Below are 24,503 nucleotides of genomic sequence, written 5' to 3' on the forward strand. Positions count from 1 at the left end.
GATGTAAACAGTAAGTCTACATAATATTCACATATGCAGTTCAGAGGGCATACATACATAGCAGTTACAGCATTGAAATAATATTTAAACCTATAACATTTCACAGATAACTTTTAAACAGTTTTTTTTAATTTTAATTTCACAATTCTGACTTTTTTCTTGCATTTGCGTGTTTATTACTCCCAGTTCGGACTTTATTACTCGCAATTGTGAGTTTATTTCACAATTCTGGGGGGAAAAAAGTCAGAATTGCGGGATAAATTGCAATTCAGAAAAGACAGAAACGAGTATATCTCACAATTGTTTTTCTTTGTAAGAAATGTGAGATATAAACTCAGATTTGCAAGAAATTAAAGTCAGAATTGTGAGATATAAACTCGAAATTAACTTTTTATTCTTTTAATTTGTGACAAACAAAACAAAAAACAAAGTCGTACGCGTCAAGAGACATATATTTACCTGATTGACACCTCAAGTGTATACTCAGGAGAAGCTAAAAGCGTATATCTCTGGCCACTGGATACTTGGCCATTTCGTTTTGTCATTTAAAAACTGACAAGGTGCTATGGCAAAAGGATCCGTAAGCTGTATACCACTCGGTAATGTTAATTTTTTTGAAATAACAGTGCTTATCGCTGGGTGAAGCTGCTGTGATATGCCGACAACATTTAAAAAAAAAAACAAAAAAAAACAAATCAAAATATTCTATAATGTTTCTAAATCCCGAATGTTTACAAACAGTAAATAGGCCTATTGATGCGTATTGTATTGCCGGTATCTTGATTAAGTATAATAATAGAAACATTGATTCATCTTAGAGAGAGTTTCATTGTGTTGACTGTCATAACCGAACGCAGTCTGAATGCTGAATGGAGAATGACTGAGAGCCGCAGCGGAGGGAGGCATTTACGTGAACTTTAATTTAACAACTAAAATATTTATCTGTACCTCAAATTAAACTACGGAATGACTTTAGAACACTTGGAATATAGTGCACAGAAATTTTATGGTGCTTTTTAATGTTTTTGTGCCTTTTGTAGAGCTTAACAGTAACACAGAATAGTACACGCACGTATCGGATTTTGGATCGGTCCCGTCCGGTCGATACCCGATCCGGCAAAAATGGCAGTATCGGCGCCGATACCGATCTGAATATCGGATCGGTGCATCCCTAATTGTAAATTGTTTTTATTACAATTTAAAATAACTGTTCGGTGTTTCCCACAGAACACCTAAGCCATACGGCAATTTAAATTAAGTTTTAAGTTTGACAGATGCTTTGAAGCAAGAAAAGCTTAATATTTTTGTAGAAACCATGATACATTTTTTTTCAGGATTCTTTGATGAATAGAAAACAATAGTTTTCTTTCTTTTCTTTTTTTTTTTTTCTTTTTTTTGTATTATAAATATATAACTGTCACTTTTGATCAATTTATTGCATCCTTGCTGAACAAAAAATATTAATTTCTTAAAACAAATTAGATTGACCTCCAAACCTTTAAATGGTGCTGTACCTTCTTGCAAATAACACTGTTTATTTGGCTATTAACTGACCAGGCCAGGCTGCTTTCTGTTTTATACATGCATGATGCATGATTAGGAGCTCTACAATGCATTTTTAAGCAAAGTTCTGCAGAAGCTGTTGAGGAATTCTTCGAAGAAATCACCAAGGCTGGTATTCATTTTCTCCTGTTGAACAATATGAGACTGCAATCCAGAGCCCAAGGTTAAAATGTCTCTTAGTAATTTAGATTTATGTTATTCTCCAAAGAAAATTCACAGCTTGCAGAAGCGACCACTACCAGCTTGCTACTTGAATTAGATGTAGTATTTCCTACCCTCAGAACTTTCTGCAGCAGAGTGGAAAGAACTCAAGTTATCACAGTTTTGATTTCATTCAATAGGATTATAGTCAGATGTTGATGCTTGGCTCCAGAGCGTACTTGGCCTGAGGAGTACCCCATCCTATCCTCATAACTGGCTTCCTCTGACACAAACCACACTCCCACGTCCAGGCTTGATGCAGGTCACAAGCTTCATGAATTTGGCAAGATGCGCCAACTCTGTGTCGGGAGGAGTCGATCAACATGACTGCCCCCCTCTGCTTCTCATTTTCATTTTGTTCTACTTCTTATGTGGTTAATGTACAAAAGAAGAGTATTCTTCAAACGACCAGCGATGGTGTGCCTAGGTCCTCGTCATTTTTTATATCAAAATGTGCCCAAAACAAGGCACTCTATCGGCAGCATAAACTTTGGGTGCGTTCACACTTGTCATGTTTGGTTCGATTAAAACGAACCCTGGTGCGATTGCTCGGATAGTGCGGTTCATTTGAACATATGTGAACGCTGCCATCCGAACCCTGGTGCGCACCAAACAAGCGGGCCGAGACCGCTGAAAAGATGGGTCTCGGTCCGCTTCCAAACGAACTCTGGTGCGGTTCGAATGATATATGAACGCAACCCGGACCAAAGACATGTAACCGAACCAAAAACAGGAAGACGAGACCCTAAAAAGGACAGAATCCTCACGCATGTCGGTTTTTCTTGTCATAGTCGCGAGTTTGCCCATCACGGGCATCAGATGCGCGTCTCCACGCAGCAGATCATTTGTGTGTGTGACGGAGGGATTCCCGCCGGTGTTTTGACTACTTTACACATTTTATAAGCTCTTCACGAGTTCCCAGCTGGCCAAAATACCATCACATGCAGGCTACGCACCGCTACGCACACACAACGAGCGCATTTACCTCAGAAAACAGCATTGTTTTGGATGTTCGGTAAGTTCCGTCTGAAAATAGGCGATACGTCATAAAATCCGACCAATCACGTTGTGAATGTATCCCTATGCCTGAAGGTTCGGTATCTTTTGGTTCGGTGATAAAATTGCCAATGTGAACGCTAACCGGACCAGGACTAAATGTTTTTTTTTTTCTTCTTTGGTGCGGACCAAACGAACCGAACTACAAGTGTGAACGCACCCTTTATCATCTTTCCTGCTCTCAGCAGAATTGTGCTCGTTTTCTCGAGGCCTGTTCTTGTGTCATTCAGCCTTGTTTGTTCTTCCATCAGCCAAGGAATCCAGAGGGACCCGTGTCTCAGGTTGTATTATGTCTGTGCGTATAGGTGAAAAACAAGAAAGGACCACTGTGTTTGCCATCTTGTGAGAGCCCATTAGTTGAGCCCTTGTGTTATTATTGTGAAAATTAATACATTTTCTTTTAAGAGACCCTTGAATTCTCTCCTTAAGGGCCAGTAAGGGGATTTTGTAGCTCCAGGAACAGAAAAACATATACCAGCCTCTAATGGCAGTTGTAATAAGGATCATTACCACTAATGCTTCTAATGCTTGTGCATAATTTTGTTTCTCTTTTCACAGTGTGTGCTCCTCTTCTCCCATAAATGACAGTGTAATTTGTCAGAAAAGTCCATAGCTGGAGCATGAGGTTAAAAACTCTGAACAAGACAGAAGCTTGACTTCTGAAATCCTGTCGCATCTGTCGAGTCACACAGAGTTTTTGTTCTATATAGCCGCTAACGTGTAAACAACAGTGTGTTTTGTCACCACTAGAGTTTCTGGGCCCCCTTAACAGTTGATTGCCACAGCCTCCATCAGTTAAAATCTTGCTCCTGACCCCTTCGTCAGAAAGTGCAGGTCCCTTGGAATCGTCCTAACCTTTCTCCTCTTACAGCGCTTCTATTTGTCAGTCACTTGGTTTAAATTTTGCAGCATTAAAGCAGGAAGCCTTTTCTATGCTAAAATATCACTTGGGGCCGCATGAAAACCAATACCATATTAGTCATTATTAGGGATGCACCGAAATGAAAATTTTGGGCTGAAACTGAAAATTCTAGATGCACTAGGCCAAAGACCAAAACAGAAAATGACTTTTTTTTTATTATTATTATTTATTTATTTTAAATTAGTGTTTTTTTATATAATTGTGGTGTTATTAGACTTTTTAATTAAATTCAATAATTTAACAGTAATTCAATAATTTAATTCAATAATTTAATAATTTTTAAAAAATACAAGCCAATAAAATAAAATGACAACATTTTTATTTAAGTAACACAAAAATTGGGTATAAATTAGCCCTGTATTAAAATAATGTTAAATATCAATATATTATTCTTCATTCAGTTCTGTGTGACAGAATCAGATTTAACAGATTTATTTTTTGACCAATTATCAAAGTATATTCCTACAAACCTATTATCAGAGCATGTGAGCAGATAGCAGGGAGTGGATCAGTGAACAGGGTAGCATCATTTTACCAACGTTGCTCAACACGTCTATACCACACCATGTTACAGTACAGTAGGGCTATTGCAATCAGAAACAAACAAGTCCAGAGAAGTTTCATGTCAGCATATTATTTGAGCAGACTTTGCTTTTCCAGTGAGTGTGAATGGACTGAATTTCCTCTATTTCAAATTTTTCAAATTTCATATTCCTCTATTTGTTGCTGTTGTTGCTGCTGTTGTTGTTGTTGTTGCTGCTGTTGCTGTTGCTGTTGTCGCTGTTGTTGTTGTTGTTGTTGTTGCTGTTGTTGAGTTTTTGAAATTCTTTTAAGTTTTCAACATTTATAATACTAAGAAATGTGTTCAACATTGATAATAACAAAAGTTTTTTTTGTTGAAAATTTTGACCTGAAAATTTAGCTTTGCCATCAAATGAATAAATTACATTTTTAAATATATTTTAAGGGAACCCCTGGTATTAAGACTTGTATGGCTTAATATAACGTAAATTATGTCTCTTACTGAAATATGTAGCAGAAAACCCATGAAAAATTACATTACAAATCCATGACACATTTGGACAATGGGGGGCACCATTTTGTTTAGGCGCAGAGTACGTTCTATGTCGATGACGTCAAATGGTTGCACTTGCTATTTTTACAGCAACACAACTAAATATTATATGATGCCACATTGTGCATAATTTTCAGTCGATGAGCACAAGAGAAGTGATGTAAGTCTTTACTGCTTTACTAACGATAAGAGGAAAAAAGAATGGGAAGTTGTGAAGAATGTGGACGAATAAAACTTCCTAACTACGTCTTTGTTCTCTTCACTTTAGCCCTGATGCCTTTGATACTTTTTCATCTGTATGTTTTGGTGCAATGGTATTCTAGTAATGCATACAAGTCTTAATATCCACTGGGTTCCTTTTAAAACCCGATCAGCCTTTTCAATTTGAGCCAGAGCCCAAAATTAGTGAGGATGAAAACATTGAAGACGTGCAATGTCTCTGTGGCTATTTGAACTACTGATGTATGATTGACATGTAAAAATTGTCTGACATGTCTCCTGAGTGCATTACACACAGTTAAACATGCTGAGAAGATGCTACTGTTTTATGCTATCACAGATATCCTGTGCATCACAGCACACACAAGCTTTGAGGCAGTCTCAATTGAGATGTGTTGTAGGCTGCCCTCGTCGGGCTCCACGACAGGCGTGGAATTTGGTTAAAGCATACACTTATATCCATCGCCAACTGTAAGCTCTTTCAGCTGTGGTCTACTTAAAGCCTCAAAGTCATCAAGGCTAAAGTGAAGAGTACAAAGACGCGGATCTTTAGGAAGCTTTATTCGTCCACATTCTTCACAACTTCCCATTCTTTTCTCCTTTTCTTATCACTAGTAAAGCAGTGACAACTTGCATCGCTTCTCTTGTTGCCCTTCGACTGGAAATTACAACCTAAAGTTGCACAATATGGCATTGTATATTATATTCCGAGTTGTATTGCGGTAAAAATAGCAGCAGGGTAGTGTCAGTAGCTCACAGAGTGCAACCATTTGACGTCATCATCATAGAACGCTCTGTGCACTTAAACAAAATGGCACCCCACATTGTCCAAATATGTCATGGATTTTTTAAATGACGTAAATTTTTCATGGGTTTTCTACTACATATTTCAGTAAGAGACATCATTTACATCATATTAAGCCATAGAAGTCTTAATAGCAGGGGTTCCCTTTAAATAGAAAAGTTATTTTTTTTTAATTGTAGTAATATTTCAAATATTACTGTTTTTTTACAGTGTTTAAATGCAGCCTTGGTAAAATGAAAATAATCACAAGCTTTTAGAATTTTAATATTGGCACCTTCCTAATCTCGTTGGACTGAAGTGACACTCCTCGTGCATATTAATTAACAAACATGGATGAGGAGAATCTGATTATGGATGTTGAGAAACGTTTGATAATGTATGACAAATCACTGAATTTTCACAAGGAAAATTATTAAAAGTAATTACGCTTGATAAGCATCAGGAAAAACATTGTGTCTCATCATGCAGCATTTTGGACAGACAAATTGCTTGTCACTGAAATCTTATTGTGTTGCTTCTGGTTAGGACATGGTGTTAGACTGTGAAACAAATTCTTTTCTCAGTATTACTGGCAGAGCAGAGTTCAGCGTTGGAAGAAACAGTTGGCACCTTTGCCTTGTTTGCACCTGTATGCAATCCATCTCACCCCTCCAACTACATCTCTACCCCCAGGCCTTTTGGCTGGCTAAATTTATTTTTTTTCTTTTCCATGTTTGATTTGTGTCTTTATTTTTACTTGTGCTCCTGTGGCATGATATCTCCTGTTACCCACGCTCTGCTAATGGTGGGTTTAATTGCTTTCTACCGACCTGGTTGTTTACACAAAGATTTGGTACGCCGTTCTATATCTGTACTCGACGCCTCAATGAATTCAGCATGTTGATGTTGCTCATGAAATGACAAGAACGCAAAACAGCTCACTCTCTTCCTCAACTCTCTGTCTTCTGAAGCTTTTGATGTAACTGTGCTTGCTTGCTTTTTTGTTTTTGTCCTCCTCAACCAAAACACCCTTCTCCTATCCCTCTCCCTAGACCCCCCCCCTTCTCTTTCTCTCTCTCTCTCTCCTGTTTTCCATTGCTTCCATCTTTTAGTCAAGCTATGAGAGGTTCTAAGATTGTGTAAGGGATTTCCTACTTCCCTTGGGTAACGTGACTGCAGATAGGGTGTGGCCTTTTTAAGGCAGCCAAGCTGTTTGTGTCAGTGAGTCAGTGTTCATGCCAACCCCACCATCCTAGCACACACAGACTCTCACAGTATGGACTCAGAAAGAGATGGGTGTGGCTGTACCTCCCACCTGATCCAGTCTATATAAAGACGACGACATCCATTTCAAGTGAAGGGACTGTAAAAAAATAAATAAAAAATGTAAGTGCTTCTGGCCAATGCTTGCTAGGGCTTCTGAGTGTTTTTAGCATGTTACTATGCATTTGCTGGGGTGCTCTGATTGGTTGCGAGGGCATTGGTAGCTTGTTGCAAGGGTACTCTTGATGTTTGTTTGGTGGCTGCATCTCCCTTACAATGCCTTGTTAGGGGGCATGCATCTTTCAACCGTCACATTAAAGAACATAGTTTGATAAATCTAGGTAAGCACAATTGTGCACAATATCAGTTATAGGCCAATAAAATTGCCTATATAGTACATATTGTACATCCTGTTTTTAATCAATTATGTTCTAATCTTTTAGACCAACACTGTGTGAGATGAGTTACAGGCCAAAGCTTAATACTTTAAGGCTGTGTGTCCAACAAAGACGTTTTTTTATTTATTTATTTTTTTTTTTTCAGTGGTTAGCGTACTTTTCCAATTGTTTTCAATGGGAGCGCCGCGTATTTTAAATGGCAGGAGCATAACGAGGCACTTAGTGTCTTTTTCATGCTCAAGTACTGAGTGCTTGGCGTTTTTTACCGGTCCCCTCGCGTTGAAAAATGTTCAACTTTGAGTAAAACGCTGCGCTCATCACTGTCACTTTTTAGCCAGCCGTCCAATCAGAGTGGAGGAGGGGTGGGACAAATACAACACTGACCAACTGTCAAAACATTCTTGCTGTACAATGACATCAACAAGCAGAGAATGGAACAAAATGGATGAGAAATTAATATCGCTGGTCTCCGAACATTCATAGCAAAGGCTCTACATTGTCGACATTTTTAGTCTGAAACAAATTATCTGCGAAATCAGTTAAAAGTAACAGTGCCACAGATATTCTGTATCATAGCAAAAAAGCATCTCAACTGAAAAGAAAAAAAATGCTGCGATGCCAAAGTGCTCTCAAGTGCTCACAGTTTCAAGCGTGTTTTCAGCAGAGCATCTAGTGTTTTCAGCTGGCTAAAAATTGCTTTGGTGGACACGCGGCTTAAGGTTAGAAGTTTGCACAAGGTTCACCTTTTTAATGTGAGGCCTGTTTGTTGAATGTGCAACTTCATTTAGCAAAAAATACATTCAAGTTTCACAGGGAATGTGGTTGTGCTAATTTACTAATAGTGCTTTGGGGAAAGAATCAAAAAAAAAGCCAGCCGCTCTTTGTTGTTTTAAAAGCAACTTACTACATTAGTTCAGTAAAAGCAATTCAGTAAAGACTATACAATGCCACACTGACTCAATGCCATGTTGCAACTCGGTGGTGGGTTGCTTCCTCAGTTTTGTGTGTGAGCGTGAGTCGGCTGGATTGGTGCAGAGCGAGCAGCTGGGTCCAGGGCTCCGCACTCTGCCGCTTTAGTATGCAAGGCAGGTGTGGCTGCAGTCAGAGGGAGGGTGGGCACATGCCGACGCCTCAACACACAGACACAGTGTTTTGCTCCCGGCCGCATCCAATTACACGCCCCCTGTTACACAAATACACACAGACAACCAAGCACAATAAGTTTCTGTGTTTTTTCTCTCCCTTTCTATATGGCTCATCTGTCTGTTCGGCATGCCTTCCTTTCCATCTTACATTCTGCTGTCTTCCCCTCTGTCAAAATGCCTCCTTGTCCATCTCTTGCAGTTGTTTTCCAGTCATGCCTTCTAAAAAAATATATATATTCCTGTCTGCTTTAATGCACATCCACTATCATCCCTTTTTCCAATTAACCCTTCTTGTCATCCATTTTAGCCACAGCTTATTTGTTTCTTGCTCTCCCTGTCAGGGATCTAGGGGCAGCTGAAATTTTGGAGCTGAGGGATGCAAAGACGGATGACCTGTCTGTCCAGCAATGCAGAACCCTTGTTGAAAAGAGAAGGAGGGACAACATCCACCAGTTAGATACTATTGACTGGTCAGCACTCCTTTTAGAGGGTTAAAAATGACTAACTATGTACTCTGTGCTGGGCATCTGTTGCTTTTCCAACATTACAAAATGAGAGTTCACAAGTTCCTGCCGTGGTTTGTTTATTTGCGCACCATTTGTCTCACTCTCCCCAGGGAGCTGCTGGTTGTATGTGAGCCCTCCAAGCCATTTCCATGATCCAAATGGATGTTTTCGCATATTACAAATGAAGCCGATGCTCAAAAATAAACTGTCCTCTTTTTAGTATACTTCCTGTAAACGGCTTCCCCTCTGCCTCACCTGAATTGAACTTCATCCTTTCAGGGGTAATTTAATAGCTGCCTCCATCCGGTGCTCCACCTTTAATTATTGGGAGTGCATCAGACTGTTTGATTCACTCCTCTGGCTTTGATGGCTTGTGCCGGCCTACTTTGCTTCGTTGCATCTCCCTGTAAAAAAAAAAAAAAAAGTTGAGACTTCTGCCCGGCTCTCTACCACACGATTTTGATAGGTGAATTGGGTAGCTGCCTAATTTGATTCACTTTGTGATTAAAGGCAGATAAAACTACCACACTCAGTCTAAAACGATAAAGCAGCATTATTGGGTTTTTGGTAATGGCTGACAGACTGCACTCGGCAGACATTTCAGCACTGAACGAGCATTATTATAATTTTTAGACATTGACAGCATGAAGCGGCTTTATCTGCAGGGAACTGAGATGTTTTCTCTTCTTTTAGATGTGCATTAACTTGATTCTGAAACTTTTGAGATACAGTGTAGACTGATGAGTCACTCTAATAAAAACCCGACAGAGACAGTGAGAGGGTGGAGAGAGGAAAGACTGAAGAAAGTAAGATGTGGCGAGGAAGCACAGGGTTTGTGTTGTTGCAGAGCCCCAGTGGAGTGGAGGCGGATATGGGGCCTAGAGGCCTGCGCTGGCACCACTGCTCCAGGACAGCAGAGGAAACAGATGTGGCCCTGATTTACATCTGCTGCCTACCAGTGACTGCTCATACGCTTTAATCTCACAGCAATGCCTCACTCTTACAATATTTCCTTTCTTCCCGCCCTTACTTTGGCATCTTCCGCTCACCCAGATGTCTCCACCCACTTTTGCACTCCCCCGGTGTCTTGCAGCCCCTCTCTTATCACCATCGCAACCGCTCCCCACCCTCCATCCTCTCCAGCTTGATCCACACATTCAGCCATAGTGATACAGCCCAAGCTCAGATGCTTTAATCCTCTCAGTGTCTTACCATCCTCTTCACACTCACACTGGGATGTGGAGTGTGAACTACTTAGTGCACCCTCTTCTCCATTTACGCAGCCACACTATTCCAACACCGCTGAGATTAAGCAGACGCTGACCTCTCTTTTTACTTAACCATGTGTCTGGTGACTGCTACAGGGTATAAATGCATTTATGTTGAGAATCACTTCCCAAATGAGCTTTAAAATCCATTTTGACTTTGTCTGTGCTACAGTTTACTGATTAACTTTGTATAGGTTATAACTTTTTATAGTAAATGTGGGTTACACCAAGAGGACCTCCAGGCCACTGTCATCTTGCCAGAACACCATTCTGCTTTACAATCAAAGCTTCATATGAGGTCATGGAGACTGCTGTCATGGTGAAAGGATACATAAAGACCCATTTGTAGGAAGTGAAGTCACCTAGCTCTTCCCCTGACATGTTGTCACTGGTGTCTGTTTTTGAAGTCAGGCTTTCCCTGTTGGTTTTTCAGCATCTTTTATTGTACAGTTTGTGCCAGTGTGTATTGATGAGAATGAGAAGGCCATGTGTAGGGATTAGTGTTGTTGTACTGGAATTTCTATCTTTGATACAATACCTTGGAAAAATATTGATATTCTATACCATGGGAAATCACTGCCATGTATGCTACCATATAGATATTTTTATCTCATAATATTTTGTCCATGCATTAAAATTCTAGTCAGTGTTTTCAGGATGTGATGACTCGTCGTTGTCTCGTATTTATTCAAGAGACTGCGTGTCCTTATCCTATGAGAAGACACCTCCCTTAATTATTAAAGCATGCGTTGATGGGCTTTTTAAACAGTGAGATCGCATACAGTAAGTGAGAGATGGATTAAAGTATTAGTTCACTTTAAAATGAAAATTACCCCAAGCTTTACTTACCCTCAAACCATCCTAGGTGTATATGACTTTCTTCTTTCTGATGAACACAATCGGAGTTATATTAATAAATATCCTGATGCATCTAAGCTTTATAATGGCAGTGAACAGGACCAACGAGTTTGAAGCTGAAGGAAGTGCATCCATCCAAAGCAAAACGTACTCCACATGGCTCCTGGGGGTTAATAAAGACATTCTGAAGTGAAGCGATGCGATTGTGTAAGAAAAATATCCATATTTAACAAGTTATAAGTAAAATACCTAGCTTCCGCCTGATCGTCTTCCGTATTCAACTTGAAAAGAAAGCGTACCTGAGGTTGCATCAGTTAAGCTTTTTTCATAAGTTGAATAGGGAAGGCGTAAGACATAGCATAAACATTTTGAACTGCAAGAGGCATTACGCTTTCTTCTTAAGTTGAATACACAATAAGTTGAAATACTTTATAAATGTATTATTAGTTTTAGGAGACAATAACACAACTGATTCAAACCAATAAATTATCTTTTTGATCTATTCATTAAAAGAGCCTGCTCATAAGAGTCATTCATTTTTTGAATCAGCCTACACAGGTCAAACTGTATGTTTTTAAATCACTAAAAAATTGCTCAGTCATTTGCTTGAGAATTAGACTACTCTGGCTGTATTGTATGATTGGTTTTGCATGCAGCCTACATGGATTTTAAAAATGAATATTTTGTTCATTCAAATGAAGATCAAAATCATAAAATATTTTTTCCAAGCCTTTAAATAGACATAAATATTTGTGCTCCCATAGATTGGCCCGCAGATTGGCCTTTTCTTTCACATATATTAAACTGTCAACCATGTTGACAACCTTGTTGACCGCTAACAACCTTTGGACCTGTTTGGTTGCACATTCACCAAATCTACACAGAGCGAAAATGCTGGTTTTATATGCCAGACCTATTGCACTTCTTACACCAGCCTGCAGCCATTTCATTTTGATGCATGCAAATGGCTCTTTGGGCTGAGCTCATCCTCTAAATGCATTGTAGGAAAGCTCAAAGCATTTAAAGTGATTTGTTAAATTCACCTCAGGGACTGTGTGATAAATTGCACCATTCTTATGCGAAAGTCAGTGCAACTGTCAGACCTCCACACCAAAGGTCTGTTGTCAGATTGGTTTAGCAGTATGACCTTGGCAAATGGTCATCTTGTAGTATTTTTCATGGAATGTTGTACTACCCGCTTGTTTATTATGATATTGTTGGAAACAGCCCTATTTTTCATTCTGGTTTTTCATGGGTGATTCTTCGGCATAAAAAGGTTGCATGAGATCTTAACAATGTTACACAGGTGATGGAGTGATTTGCATTAGTGTGTGGTTTTGGCACCATGTTACTGGACTACGCTGACTGCTTGAGTTACAGCTACCAAAAATCGCAATTTGACAGCTTTAAGTCTAGCTGTGGGTAGTATTCTGGGGGACGGGGGGGCATGATTTAACAGCATTTTTGACTCTGGGTCATACAGTGCGACATCTAATTGTAGTGCTGGCGTGTTAATCACAATATTATGAGAAGTGTCTGTATTAGTGGTGTTTACTAAGGTAAGCATAACTATTACTATCGCTCATACTTGAGTTTAGGAATTTGAACAAACTGCTAAAACAATTTTTTTTTTTTTTTTTTTTATAACTTTGGTGTGTTAGTCATTAGGGGTGTGACGAGAACTCATGGCACGAGATCTCACGAGACTAATATGTGACGAGATTTCTCGTCGAGGCAAAAGTAGTCTTGTGATGTTGTTGCCATGACAGAGTGTTAGAATGATTAGGAAAGATTATGCCACCGCTACATTTACATTACGCCTCCACTGTCGTTTTGCTTTGTATTTAAATAAGAAACATTTAATTCAGTTGGATAACGGTTGCCACTGCTCCATATTTGCAGATCGCTAAAAGTGAAAGTAAACGGGAGCGCGCATTCAAACGCAATGTCAATACCCCGCGTTTTGAAAGCGGCTCCCTGATGAATGCAAATATCTCTCAATATGAAAGCTATCTTAGGCTGGGCAGTGTAGTTGTAACCATCTCTTAGCTCAGTATCAAAGAAAAATTTGGTCTTATTTGCACTTTAGTTGCACTTATTGTAAAGTGTTAATAAAAAAATGAACAAGTTTTCTCTTAATCTTATTAAGCACAAACAGTAAGGTTTCATTTGTTAACATTAGTTAATGCACTGTGAACTATCATGAACTAACAATGAATGACTATTAACTAACATAAACAAAGATTAATAAATACTGTAGCAAATATATTGCTCATTGTTAGGGCTGGGTATCGTTCAAAAATGTTCGATACCGAGACGATACCGATACCTTGACACCGATACCTAAACGATACCTTTTTCGATACCAATTTTATAAAATCTGTTTAAACAAGATTACATAACCTCAAAAAAAAAATATTTGGTTTTATATTTTAATTTTGTTTACTTTTTTCAGACTCAAAGACTCATCTCCTGAGCCACTGCGGGGAATAAAAAAAGCACAAATTAACTAAATTTACCCAACACAATAAATCAGTGCAAATAGTTTTAATAAAGTTTAGTTTTCAATGCAAAAATTCAGTATGTGAGGCTCTTTTTAAATCACTCAGCAATTGTTCTTCTTCAAAAAATTAATTATTATTAACAAGATCAAAGCGGAAGTAAGAGTGACGCAAGTTCGTTGAAATAAGAGTTCTGTGTCTTTATTAAAATCAACACATTAATGATTCATCTCTCATCCACCCGCAATTAATTTAAATGTTATTTTTTTATTACTTGGCCCGACCCGCAGATTATCCGCAGTATCAGGAGGACGCTGATAACCCTTTTTCGGCAGAATTGTTCGCGTTCTGGAGCCAGAGGCAGAGCCTGTGCTCGTGCAGGCGAACGAGTCTGTCACGAACCGGTCGCGTGTTTCCATAGACTTTTGAGGGACGAACGCTGATGTAAAGCTGCTGTGTGTTGTACCTGTCCATAACTAGTCTAAAAAACATTGCGCGTTCCGCTGTTTCTGCAGGCAGTGCGACACTTTTGTTTTCTGTTAACAGTATTATCTGTAGTGAACCGGTTGCTCACATAAACAGCCGTTTCTCACCCGTCCATTCGGAGATAAACTGAAAACGAAACCGTTGATTCACTCGCCCTCTCGCACATAGGGTCTCTCTCGCGCGTATAGTTTTATATATTTAGATATAAATAATAATGTAGCGCAACGTTACTTGCTCCTCAACGAGACAGCGAAAGCATTTCTCCGCCCCTCTACTCGGCTCCATTCTGAGGTACCGAAATTTGGTACCGAATGACAAGACACTTTTCGATACTCGGTAGTATCGAGGCAGTTCGATCGGTACCTAAAAAGTATCGAGTTCGGTACCCAGCCCTACTCATTGTTAGTTGATGTTGGTTAATTAATGTTAATAAATGAGACCTTATTGTAAAGTGTTACCATTTTTATTTATACTGTTTTTATGATCAGTTTGGTGAAAGGAGTTCAGTTAGGAGGTCAAAAGTTGTAGAAGCTCATAAATCATGTACAGTAAGGTCTGAAGAGACTGAAATCATACAGAAGAGAAGTCAGTCAGTTGAGTTAGTGGCAAAACCTTTTACAGTACTTGAGTATTGTTGTCTTTTACTGCATATGATAATTCATACTAAGAAAGTAGAACTGAAATGACATTCATTACGAGATGATTAGTTAAAACTAGGGCTGGACGATATGGCCAAAATTTATTAATTTCGGTCGATACGATATAATTCCGATATCGATATGAACTATATAAAACCTCAGAAAAACTGCCAAGAACAGCCACAACGTCTGAAAAATGAATTTGCCAAATCTATGAAATCTCTTCCTATAAAACTATATAATATTTAAGAAATAAAAACAGTACAAATAAATGTATGTTCAGCTTTTATTTGTATTTAGCCTTCATACAAACATAAAAAATAAACAGAAGACTCACTCACTTTTGTAATATTAATATCTTTAACATTAAACTATAACGTAGGCTGATTTTATTATCCTTAATATAGATTAAAACAAAAGTGCTTCAGCCAAGATAAAGATTGTGAACAGTAAAAACAGAAAAAAACAGTGAGAAACAACAAAAACACATTGCTGGGGCAGGAACATTGTTGAGTGTTGATGACACAAGGGGTGCAATGGTTCAAATTGCTCATGGTTCGGTTCGTATCACTGTTTTAGGGTCACGGTTTTGGTACAGTTCGGTATGTGCTATTAGCACATACCGAACCATACTGAAACCGTGACCCTAAAAATAAGACTACTGTCAAATAAAAATAAAGAAAATAAGAACAAACGATCAAACTACAAGCAAATAAGTACATCACAAATAAGTACAATAAAGCAAATATTCAAATAAAATAAACAGTGCTTTTCAGGTTTTCAGGTATCTAACAGCAGTTTTCAGGTACAGAATGGATAAAGTAATCAAATATAAAATAACACTGCATATTATCTTTACTGTATAAAATAAATAAAGATGAATCATTATTGAAGTTACAAAAACTATTCAGTCAAGAGCAGTGAGGGATTTCTTTATTTTTTTTTGTTTGATTTAACATTAAAAACAGGCAGCAGGAATAGTTTTTTTCCATTTAAGACATGCACGATCCAGTAGCTACATATATACTGTTACACATGCGCTCTCTTTCTCGACTGTTATACGTTCACTTAAGACATAACCGACTATGTTTGCTAGGATACTCGCCAAGACGGGCATGTTGACTTAATTTTTGTATGAATTTGGCCGCTGAAGCGCAAGACTTGAAAGAGAACTCAGTATTTGCGCGCTGACTGAAATAAGCGTGTGCGCGCGTCGGATAAGCGCACACAAATCTTCTCACAGCGCGTGCGAGTTCTCTTTCGCGTCTTGTTCTTGAAGGTTTAAATCAGCAAGGCTTAAATGAGTTTAAACAGATAGCATTGTGTGCTGTTCAGGTCTCACCTCTGCTCGCGCTATCAACACCCAGGTGATGACGGCATAAATGACAGGACATTAGAGCATACAGCACTAGCTAAGTTTACAAAGAGTGACTGTTTGTCCACGCTTTTTGATTATCGTTGTTGTAACGTTTTGCGCATCCATCGACTGAAACATACATTATCTGAACTCTTTTCCATGTTGCTATTTTAAACAAACCATATTAACGCTGAGCACTGGCTGATGGCTGCGTGTCTCTGTGGTGTACGTCATCACGCCAATGGCCAATCGCGTTCTGCTCTTTCTAACGGCTGCGCCTCAAGTCAGTGGGAAATGTTGTAATGTACATATCGAAATACCGGAAATGTGTTTAAAAATCACATCACCGGTATCGAAAAAAATTATATTGCGATATATATTGATATTGAATTATTGTCCAGCCCTAGTTAAAACATTTTAGACACCTGCAGAATATTTTTTCTAGTCATATACTTCGCCATTGAGGATTTCTTAAAAGTAGTGTGTAAAAATCTTGTCTCGTCTTGTCTTGTGAACTCAATCTCGAGTCTCGTCTCGTCTCGTGAGATACCGGTCTCGTCACACCCCTATTAGTCATCCAATGTGTTCATGCTGCAGGGATGAATCTCTTGAAAATACACAATCGACAGTAGCTTGAGTTGACAGTAGCAGTAGCTTGAACTTGATTTGCTATGCAGATGTAAATTTATTTTTATTAAAAAAAAGTGCTGTAAAAATTGTAACAATTTTTTTATTTTCAAACTCTGTTTTCAAACAAGTAGCGTTGTTTTGTTTAGCTTTTGGGACGTTTGCCATTTAATGTTTCTCATATGCAAAAGAAATGGTGGTGCTTATCAGTAGTAGCATTGTGAGTGCAGTGCTTCCCACACATAGACTTTACTTGGGCGGGCCGCCCACGTATAATAACGGCCGCCCAAGAATATTCGGAGACACATTTTTGCTGTTATTATTTTTATCCTCTTATACTTCTATATATCTGCTCAAGATAATGAAACCATCCGCAATCGATTAACTAGTCGTTTCGTACCTGTTCGTTATGTGTGCATCAGAACTGTTTACTCCTGCTAGCATTCAAACAGGCGCTGCATTTTGCAAAGTCACAAGGGGGCGCTGTTGCGCGTTCTACAAGTTTGCGCAACAGAGCTTCAGACTGCTTCAAAGTTATTCTCAATCAATGAAAAACGCAGATTTATGCCACGCGATTGCTAATAAACTCAAGTTGATGAATTATTACAATGTCTACTTTATGGCCTTTATATAAAATGTTTTAGACGATTGTAAGAATCTGAAGGATTAGCCTGCAATAGTACAGACATTTCAAATAAGAGTACCTGTGTATTTCGGGCTTGTTTATAATTAAAAGTCACAAGCTAAGTTTTTTTTTCTTTTTCTTTTGGGCATTATTGGTATTTTGGTTACACTATAAATTGTATTTAATTTGATTTCCATTTAATTCATAGTAAATTATTGTAGTCTCCCCCACAGAAAGAAAAGACTAAGAACATTATTTGACACATATTATTCATTTTATAACTTTAACTAGTAAAATCTGTGTCCCATTCACTGAGAGAGACACTATATGACAGCAAGGAGAACATAGGAAAATGTGAACCATTTAAATGCTGTAATTTTGCATAATTTACAATGCATAATAATGCATAATATTAGTATGTAATTAAATGTAATATGTTATTTAATTAATATCAATAAATACAAATACTGTTAAAAATCACACATTATTTGTTTGTATTTTTTTGTAGTAGACCATTTTTGTGCCGTGGGTAATAGGAGGATTTTTCGCCCGGTTTCCACCGCAAGTATATTTCAAACCTGTGGGAAGCACTGGAGTGATACAAATACAGTCTGTAACAAAATTTTGCCATGCCTGGATATATATTAGGGATGTGACAGTGAGAGAATTTTCCCACCGGTTAACTGACATGTGACAACCGGTGGGCGGGGCCTTTTTTTTTTCTTTTTTTAAATCGTTAATGAATGCCGGTTCGGCCGTGTGTATTGTACTTTCACTTTCAAATTAGAGGCAGCTGCTTGAATAGTGGGTTATTATTCTTACTGAAAAACACAACAACAAAAGCAACAAATACAGCAACAAACTCGTTTATATTAAAGCTGCAGTCCGCGATTTTTGGCCCTCTAGTGGTTAATAAACAGAACTGCACGTGCCTTGTGGATGAACATAGTAGCCGGAGCTACTTTTCTCCGTGCATGTCTGGCGAGTCACGCAGTTACTGTGACACTCTGCGGGGGATCCTACCAGTCCGGTCAATTTGCGGTGGGCAAGTGATGATACCGGTGTTGCGACTGAACACTGGTAACACTGACTACTGTAGCAAGAATACATACATATATTAGACGCCTAACATATATACACACTTAAAGGTGCAGTATGTAATAATTTTGTCCGCTAGAGGTCGCTAGAGGCCTATTCAAAACACAGCCGTCATCAAAAGCTTGATTGACGGCAAGTTTGAGTGTGGAATCTTGGGACATGTGGTCTCCACCTCAACAGACAGTGCAATAGGACTTGGGAAGAAAACATGTTAATGGATGCGATTATTAAAGTTACTGTAGTATGAAGCAGAGCAGGACCGAGTGTTGTGGGAGCTGAACGAGGCCGCTGGAGCGATTGCGCAACACACGCCTCACGAGCAGCGGAACTTTTATTATGCCACAATCACCGGCGCTGCTTCCGCTTTACCATATGTATCATATGTATTGACCGCAAAATTTTTATTGTGAGGTTATGATGTAAAATTATGATAACTACACTGAAGTTGCTACAGTAACTAACAAAATCTATCCAATACTGGATTTCGTAAGTGTCTGAAAAAGACAATTTTCACATGCCACCATTACATATTGCGTCATGTTATATTGTAAAACAATAAAGCAAATATAGTTTGACAGTAAATTATCAAATTCATTGATTACGGTTTAGTCGGATGATATGAAAACGATTACCACTTGTTCAACAAATATATATACTCGTGTACATTCAAACACAATAATTGGGCATACATAGCAAACGGGAGTTCAATGTTTTGCGCGAGTAGATTACATACAAAGTCAGCTCTCTCCATCTAGAAAATGCAACAGCGATATTGATCCTCGCTCTTTCTCTCCTCTTGTCCCAAACTCTTCTTGGGTCGTTTGGTTGGCCCGTACGCTTACGTTTATGGGAGCTGTCCTTCTCGACAGAACCAGCGGCAGATGGTAAACGGTAATTATGTTCCATAAATAAGTAACACAATCCACCATAAAATGTGCAAGAAGTAAATATGGAACTGCTTGAAGCAAGCTAGTGGTTTGCTGGACACTAGACACTACTTCCGCATTTGTCCACGACACTGTTGTCATGTTGAACCTATTGACCATATTGACCTTTGAACCTGGAGCCGTTCTAGCCACCATTCGATTGTAAAATGGAGGGAGATGACTGCTGCGCTGACGGACAGAACGAGCAGAGCTCCTCCCTCCATGTTTCACGAGGCGCTTTCGGAGAATGTTTTTCCTGAATAACCGCTGGGTGTGAATAGCGCTCAAAAAAACGTCACCTTATCTTCTCTGACAGGCACCCTGCACGTGCAGCTGACATAAACCACACTTTCAGTTAACAAAAAGAAAATCCTATCCAGTAGTGAAGTGTTTTCCATGTTGACAAATCGTCGCGATTCGTACGCAACGCGTCAATGTCCGATTCGCGACCTAATGACTCATTTGAACAGATTCATTTTAATTAATCATGACAACAAATGATCGGTCCACACGGTCTATAATTAATCATTTACTCGAACAGCTCTGAAATGAGAACATAAGTGTGCTTACCCCATTTAGCAAGAGTGGTTAGTAAAATTAGCCTTAATAATCCATAATATTTTTAGGTTATTTAAATGTCAATGTTCAGTAAATTAGGCCTACCTATAAAATCAGTTAAGACTGGAGTGAGGTGAAACCAGAACAAAGCAAGTTGTTGTTAGCTAGGTGCATTCAATTGTATATGGTAGAAAATTATATTATTAGTTAATATAACTTCTAAATGCTACTTTTCAATACTTTTCAGGTTTATAAAAAAAGCATCTTCGCTTACAAAGCTATAAAATCACTTTTTTTTTTTTGCAAAGAGGGCAAAGAAAGAATTACAGTGAGTGACGGGTACTTTATTGTCAGTATCGGCGTTAACGTGCTGCGTTAACGTGAGACTCTTATCGGGCAATTAAAAAAAAATATTGCCGTTAATCTATTCTCAAAGTTGGGTTGGGAGCTGGGTCTATACTACGTAAGCTATGATGACTTTCACCTTGATATTTTAGCGCGGATGTATACCTAGACGAATTGACCCTTCGCAAAGACCCGCCCCCCCTTAGTTACTGTTGCTTTGTCCGACAAGCCATGGCACTGTCATGCCACACACAGTGAGAAATACATCGCGGAGCAAAGAGGACACTGACAACACGTCGACAGACAAGACAGGGCAGGTTACTTATGATATTAAACAAAGTCCCAGCTTTAAAACTGTGTAGTTTTTTTTTTTTTTTAAGAAATTCAAACAATAAAAAAACGTTTTGTTGCTCTTTAATATGTCATGACCATGGTCGTGACAGATTGCTGTAGCGCCTCAGCTCAAGAGGCTCGTAAACCGATCATCTCTTACTACGAGTCCATTTATAGCATCAAATAAACATGAATGAACATGAGAATCACTGTTGTTTCAAACGCGGAAAGATGTCAATATACACAATTTTGGCAGATTACTTTTAGTCATTATTTGGATAGCACACATATTCTGAATGTCTTTGGCAGAATTCAAATGAGCCATTTTAATCTAGATTAATAGATTAATTCCAAGATTACAGTGAGATTAATCTAGATTAAAAAAAATTATCTATGCCCAACACTAATATATATACTGGATTTTGAATATATATATACACACACACACACACACACACACACACACACACACACACACACACACACACACACACACACACACACACACACACACACACACACACACACACACACACACACACACACACACACACACACACACACACACACACACAAATATATGGCTTGCTACAGTAGTCTGTGTTACTGGTGTTGTGACTGAATATATTCTTAATATATTCTTATTTTTTTGGAAATGGTTCAACCGTCCAGCCAAATATGCCTTATAATACTGAAGTCTTGATGTTATGAATGGGTGAATTTTTTTGGACTTTGAATGGAAAAAAGAGGTAGAATTAAACCCAAGCAACCACATAGAACTGTTTTAAAAACATTAACCAAACCACCTGCAACACTGTAATCTTGTAGCGGTTTGCACAGGCTTTTTCCTCATAAAATGAAAAACATAGAGTTCCTAATTCCATTTCTACTATCAAAGATGAATCTGGGTGGGTCCTCTTTAAGCATGGCATGTGACATTGCTTTATAGATTTAGTTTTTTTCCTCAACAGAAGCACTCAAACATTTTATGTGCTCTGCTAATCTGAAGGCTTGGTAATGGCCTCTCTCAATGCCTTGGGCAATGGATGACATTTGTTTGGAAACATTGTAGAGCTTGTTCTTGTGGCATTTACACATTTCAACATTTACAGACATCCGTTACATTAGTAGTAATGGTAGAACTAAACTCAATAAGCTGTACTCAGTCCTTACTAATGTGGTTTGTTCAAACACACACTTGTTCATAAAACTGAACAATGGAGATGTGTATTTAAAATCTGACCTCTCTTTAGGTACTTTAAGTATGAAGAGACCTTTAGCCCCAGGGCTAAGATAATGCTGAAGAAAGTAAAGAATCATTGACCTCTGCATTTCAACAATTCATTCATGTTTAAATACAAGAATCAGGTCATTTTGCTCAGAATAAAACTACCCTGGGTAGCGTTTCCCAAAAGCATTGTAAGCCTAAGTTGATCGTAGCTCCATTGATGGCAATAGTTCTATGGTCAACTTAGGCTTACGATGCTTTTGGGAAACTCTGCCCTGGTCCGATGTCTCTTCCGATAAGAGGTTAAGGGGTCAGTGCAGTGTACAGTGAGGCTGAAGCTTGACCGACGCTGAAGGAGGAGTGGACAGTAATCCAATCTGGGTTAAAATCCACCTAAGGGCTTTCCAGCATCCAGCGCTTTGCTTTTTATGGCTGCCATCACTGACTGTACAAGTGTGATAGTGGGAAATTGGCCGTAGCGCTTGTAGATGAATCCCAGTCCAAAATTTCATCTCGGATCACTGCAAGCACACATCAAAGAGTGACCTCCATTTTCTATGTTCTGTGTGCATAAAAAAACAGTTGGAAGCTCCCATATCTCACATTAACACTGGCAATATCAGAGATAAGGGGGTCTGAGTAACCGACAGCTTATTTTGAACCAAGTGTCCTTCCTCTATACCTCGGTTTCCCTCCCACCTCCTTCTGTGGGCTTTGGGACTGGCAACAAAACAGTAAACACTTTAATTTGCTCCCAAACTATGGATTCCTCCAGGGGTTAATTATTTATGTTTGACTGTGATGGACAGAAACTGGGTCTGAGATGGAGATTCCCATTAGATGTGCAAATTTGGTTCATTTTATGGGTTGCATCTGTATGTTGCAAGTGTTCAAGTGTGTGTGAAAGTTTGGAGAACTGCTGTGTAAAAAAAAACAAAACAAAACATGAAAGGCAGATCTGTATTTCATAACATTTTGTCTTTTTCCCACCATTTCATCACAACATGATGCTTCATTCACAAGCACAAGTGTCCCTAGTCATTTAGATGGTGTCAACATTTCCTGTCTGTTCTGTCACAAAATGTTCAAACTTAGAAATTAGGCCATTTTTCCGTTGATTCACAAAATAATTTAAAACCTGTCTTTCTCGTTCTGTTCCAGTTTCTCTGTGGTGCATCTCACACATCAAGATCCCTTGAACTTGGGAACATTGTATCACCTGCCTGAAGCGTTCCTTCATCACTCAGTCTTACGTTTACAAGTGGATCGATTGGAAGTCTCACATCGTGAGGCGTGACTGAAACTCACCGTGTCAAAATGGCTAACAACACTGCAGACCACCCACCGGGGAACTCGGTCACCGAGGTCGACCACGATGGTGACTTTGGCTGCACGACGATGCAGCTCCGTGAGCTGATGGAACTCCGCAGTGGCGAGGCGGTCAACAAGATTGCAGAATGCTATGGTGATGTGCAAGGGATCTGCCGCAGACTCAAGACCTCACCTATCGAAGGTAAGAAGCAGTGAAGATCTACACCTCTTCACCTACACATGCAGGACCACTTGACGCAGTTGTGCCCTCTGCAGACACCAATAGTGCGTGTTGCAAACTCAACTGAACTACATTACAAGTTTTATTATTTGAAAACTAATTTTAAAACAAAACCTGAAATATGCAACATATTTCAATTTAATTTTATCCTCATATTTTAATAATTTAAAAATCCCCACAGCATTACTCCATACTTCACTGCAGGCATGGTGTTATGTTTGTGGGTTGTGCTTTACACATGCTTTGTCACATACACATGCTCTATCATCTCAAAATATTTTGTTACGTCACAGCTGGGTCACATAGGCATTTGCGGCCAACTCTGGGCCTGCTTTGCATGGTTCCTTTAGAGCAGTGGTCTCAAACTGCCGGGCCGTGGGCCATTTACACAACTGATCTCAAAAATAAAACATAATCCGGCCCGCTAAATTATTATTACTACTATTATTATTATTATTATTCCCCTCTAGTTGCTACCTGTCTGATATGCAAAGGAAAAGTCGCCGTTCTATGGGGGCATTCCATTCACATATTGCGTCACATAAGCGGCCGAGCCGCATTCTCCTTTCCTATGCGCTTTCGCTCCAGTGGCGTCTGTCGTTGCCATGCAACAATGAGCCGCGCTCTCAACCGCGTCGCTTCGATTATGAGCGCTCTTGCCTAAATTACAGTAAAAGCACTCGACTTTAAGTCACTAGCGTCGATTTAAACCACCGAAACGCATCCGATGCAGCCATTAAACGTTACCAATGCTCAAACAGCATCTTGGACAAATGCGCTGCCAGGTGTCTCAAAAAACTGAAGAGTGTACAAATGTATTCAGGGATTGTATTTGTTTAGTACAGTGTTGGTCAGTGCAAACTTTTAATGTTATTTAAGCTAACATAAAGTAAGGGAAAATACTTCCACTAAATATTAAAAACTAATAATGTATGTAACAATGAGAGATTTTTATTTTTTGGCAAAATAAA

At 38.9% G+C, this 24,503-nt stretch overlaps 1 protein-coding gene across 8 annotated transcripts in view; it reads left to right on the forward strand.

The window, feature by feature from the left end:
• Positions 1 to 24,503, forward strand: part of atp2b4 (ATPase plasma membrane Ca2+ transporting 4) — a 146,621-nt gene that overhangs the window by 46,307 nt on the left and 75,811 nt on the right. For all 8 annotated transcript variants that reach the window (XM_067388191.1, XM_067388195.1, XM_067388193.1 and 5 more), the window contains one exon: positions 23,142 to 23,493. In XM_067388191.1, the coding sequence (XP_067244292.1) occupies positions 23,298 to 23,493 (196 nt within the window). In that variant the 5' untranslated portion in view covers positions 23,142 to 23,297. The remainder of the gene's footprint in view (positions 1 to 23,141; positions 23,494 to 24,503) is intronic.

The sequence above is a fragment of the Chanodichthys erythropterus genome, chromosome 6 (genome assembly GCF_024489055.1).
Source record: "Chanodichthys erythropterus isolate Z2021 chromosome 6, ASM2448905v1, whole genome shotgun sequence".
NCBI classification, from domain to species: Eukaryota; Metazoa; Chordata; class Actinopteri; order Cypriniformes; family Xenocyprididae; genus Chanodichthys; species Chanodichthys erythropterus.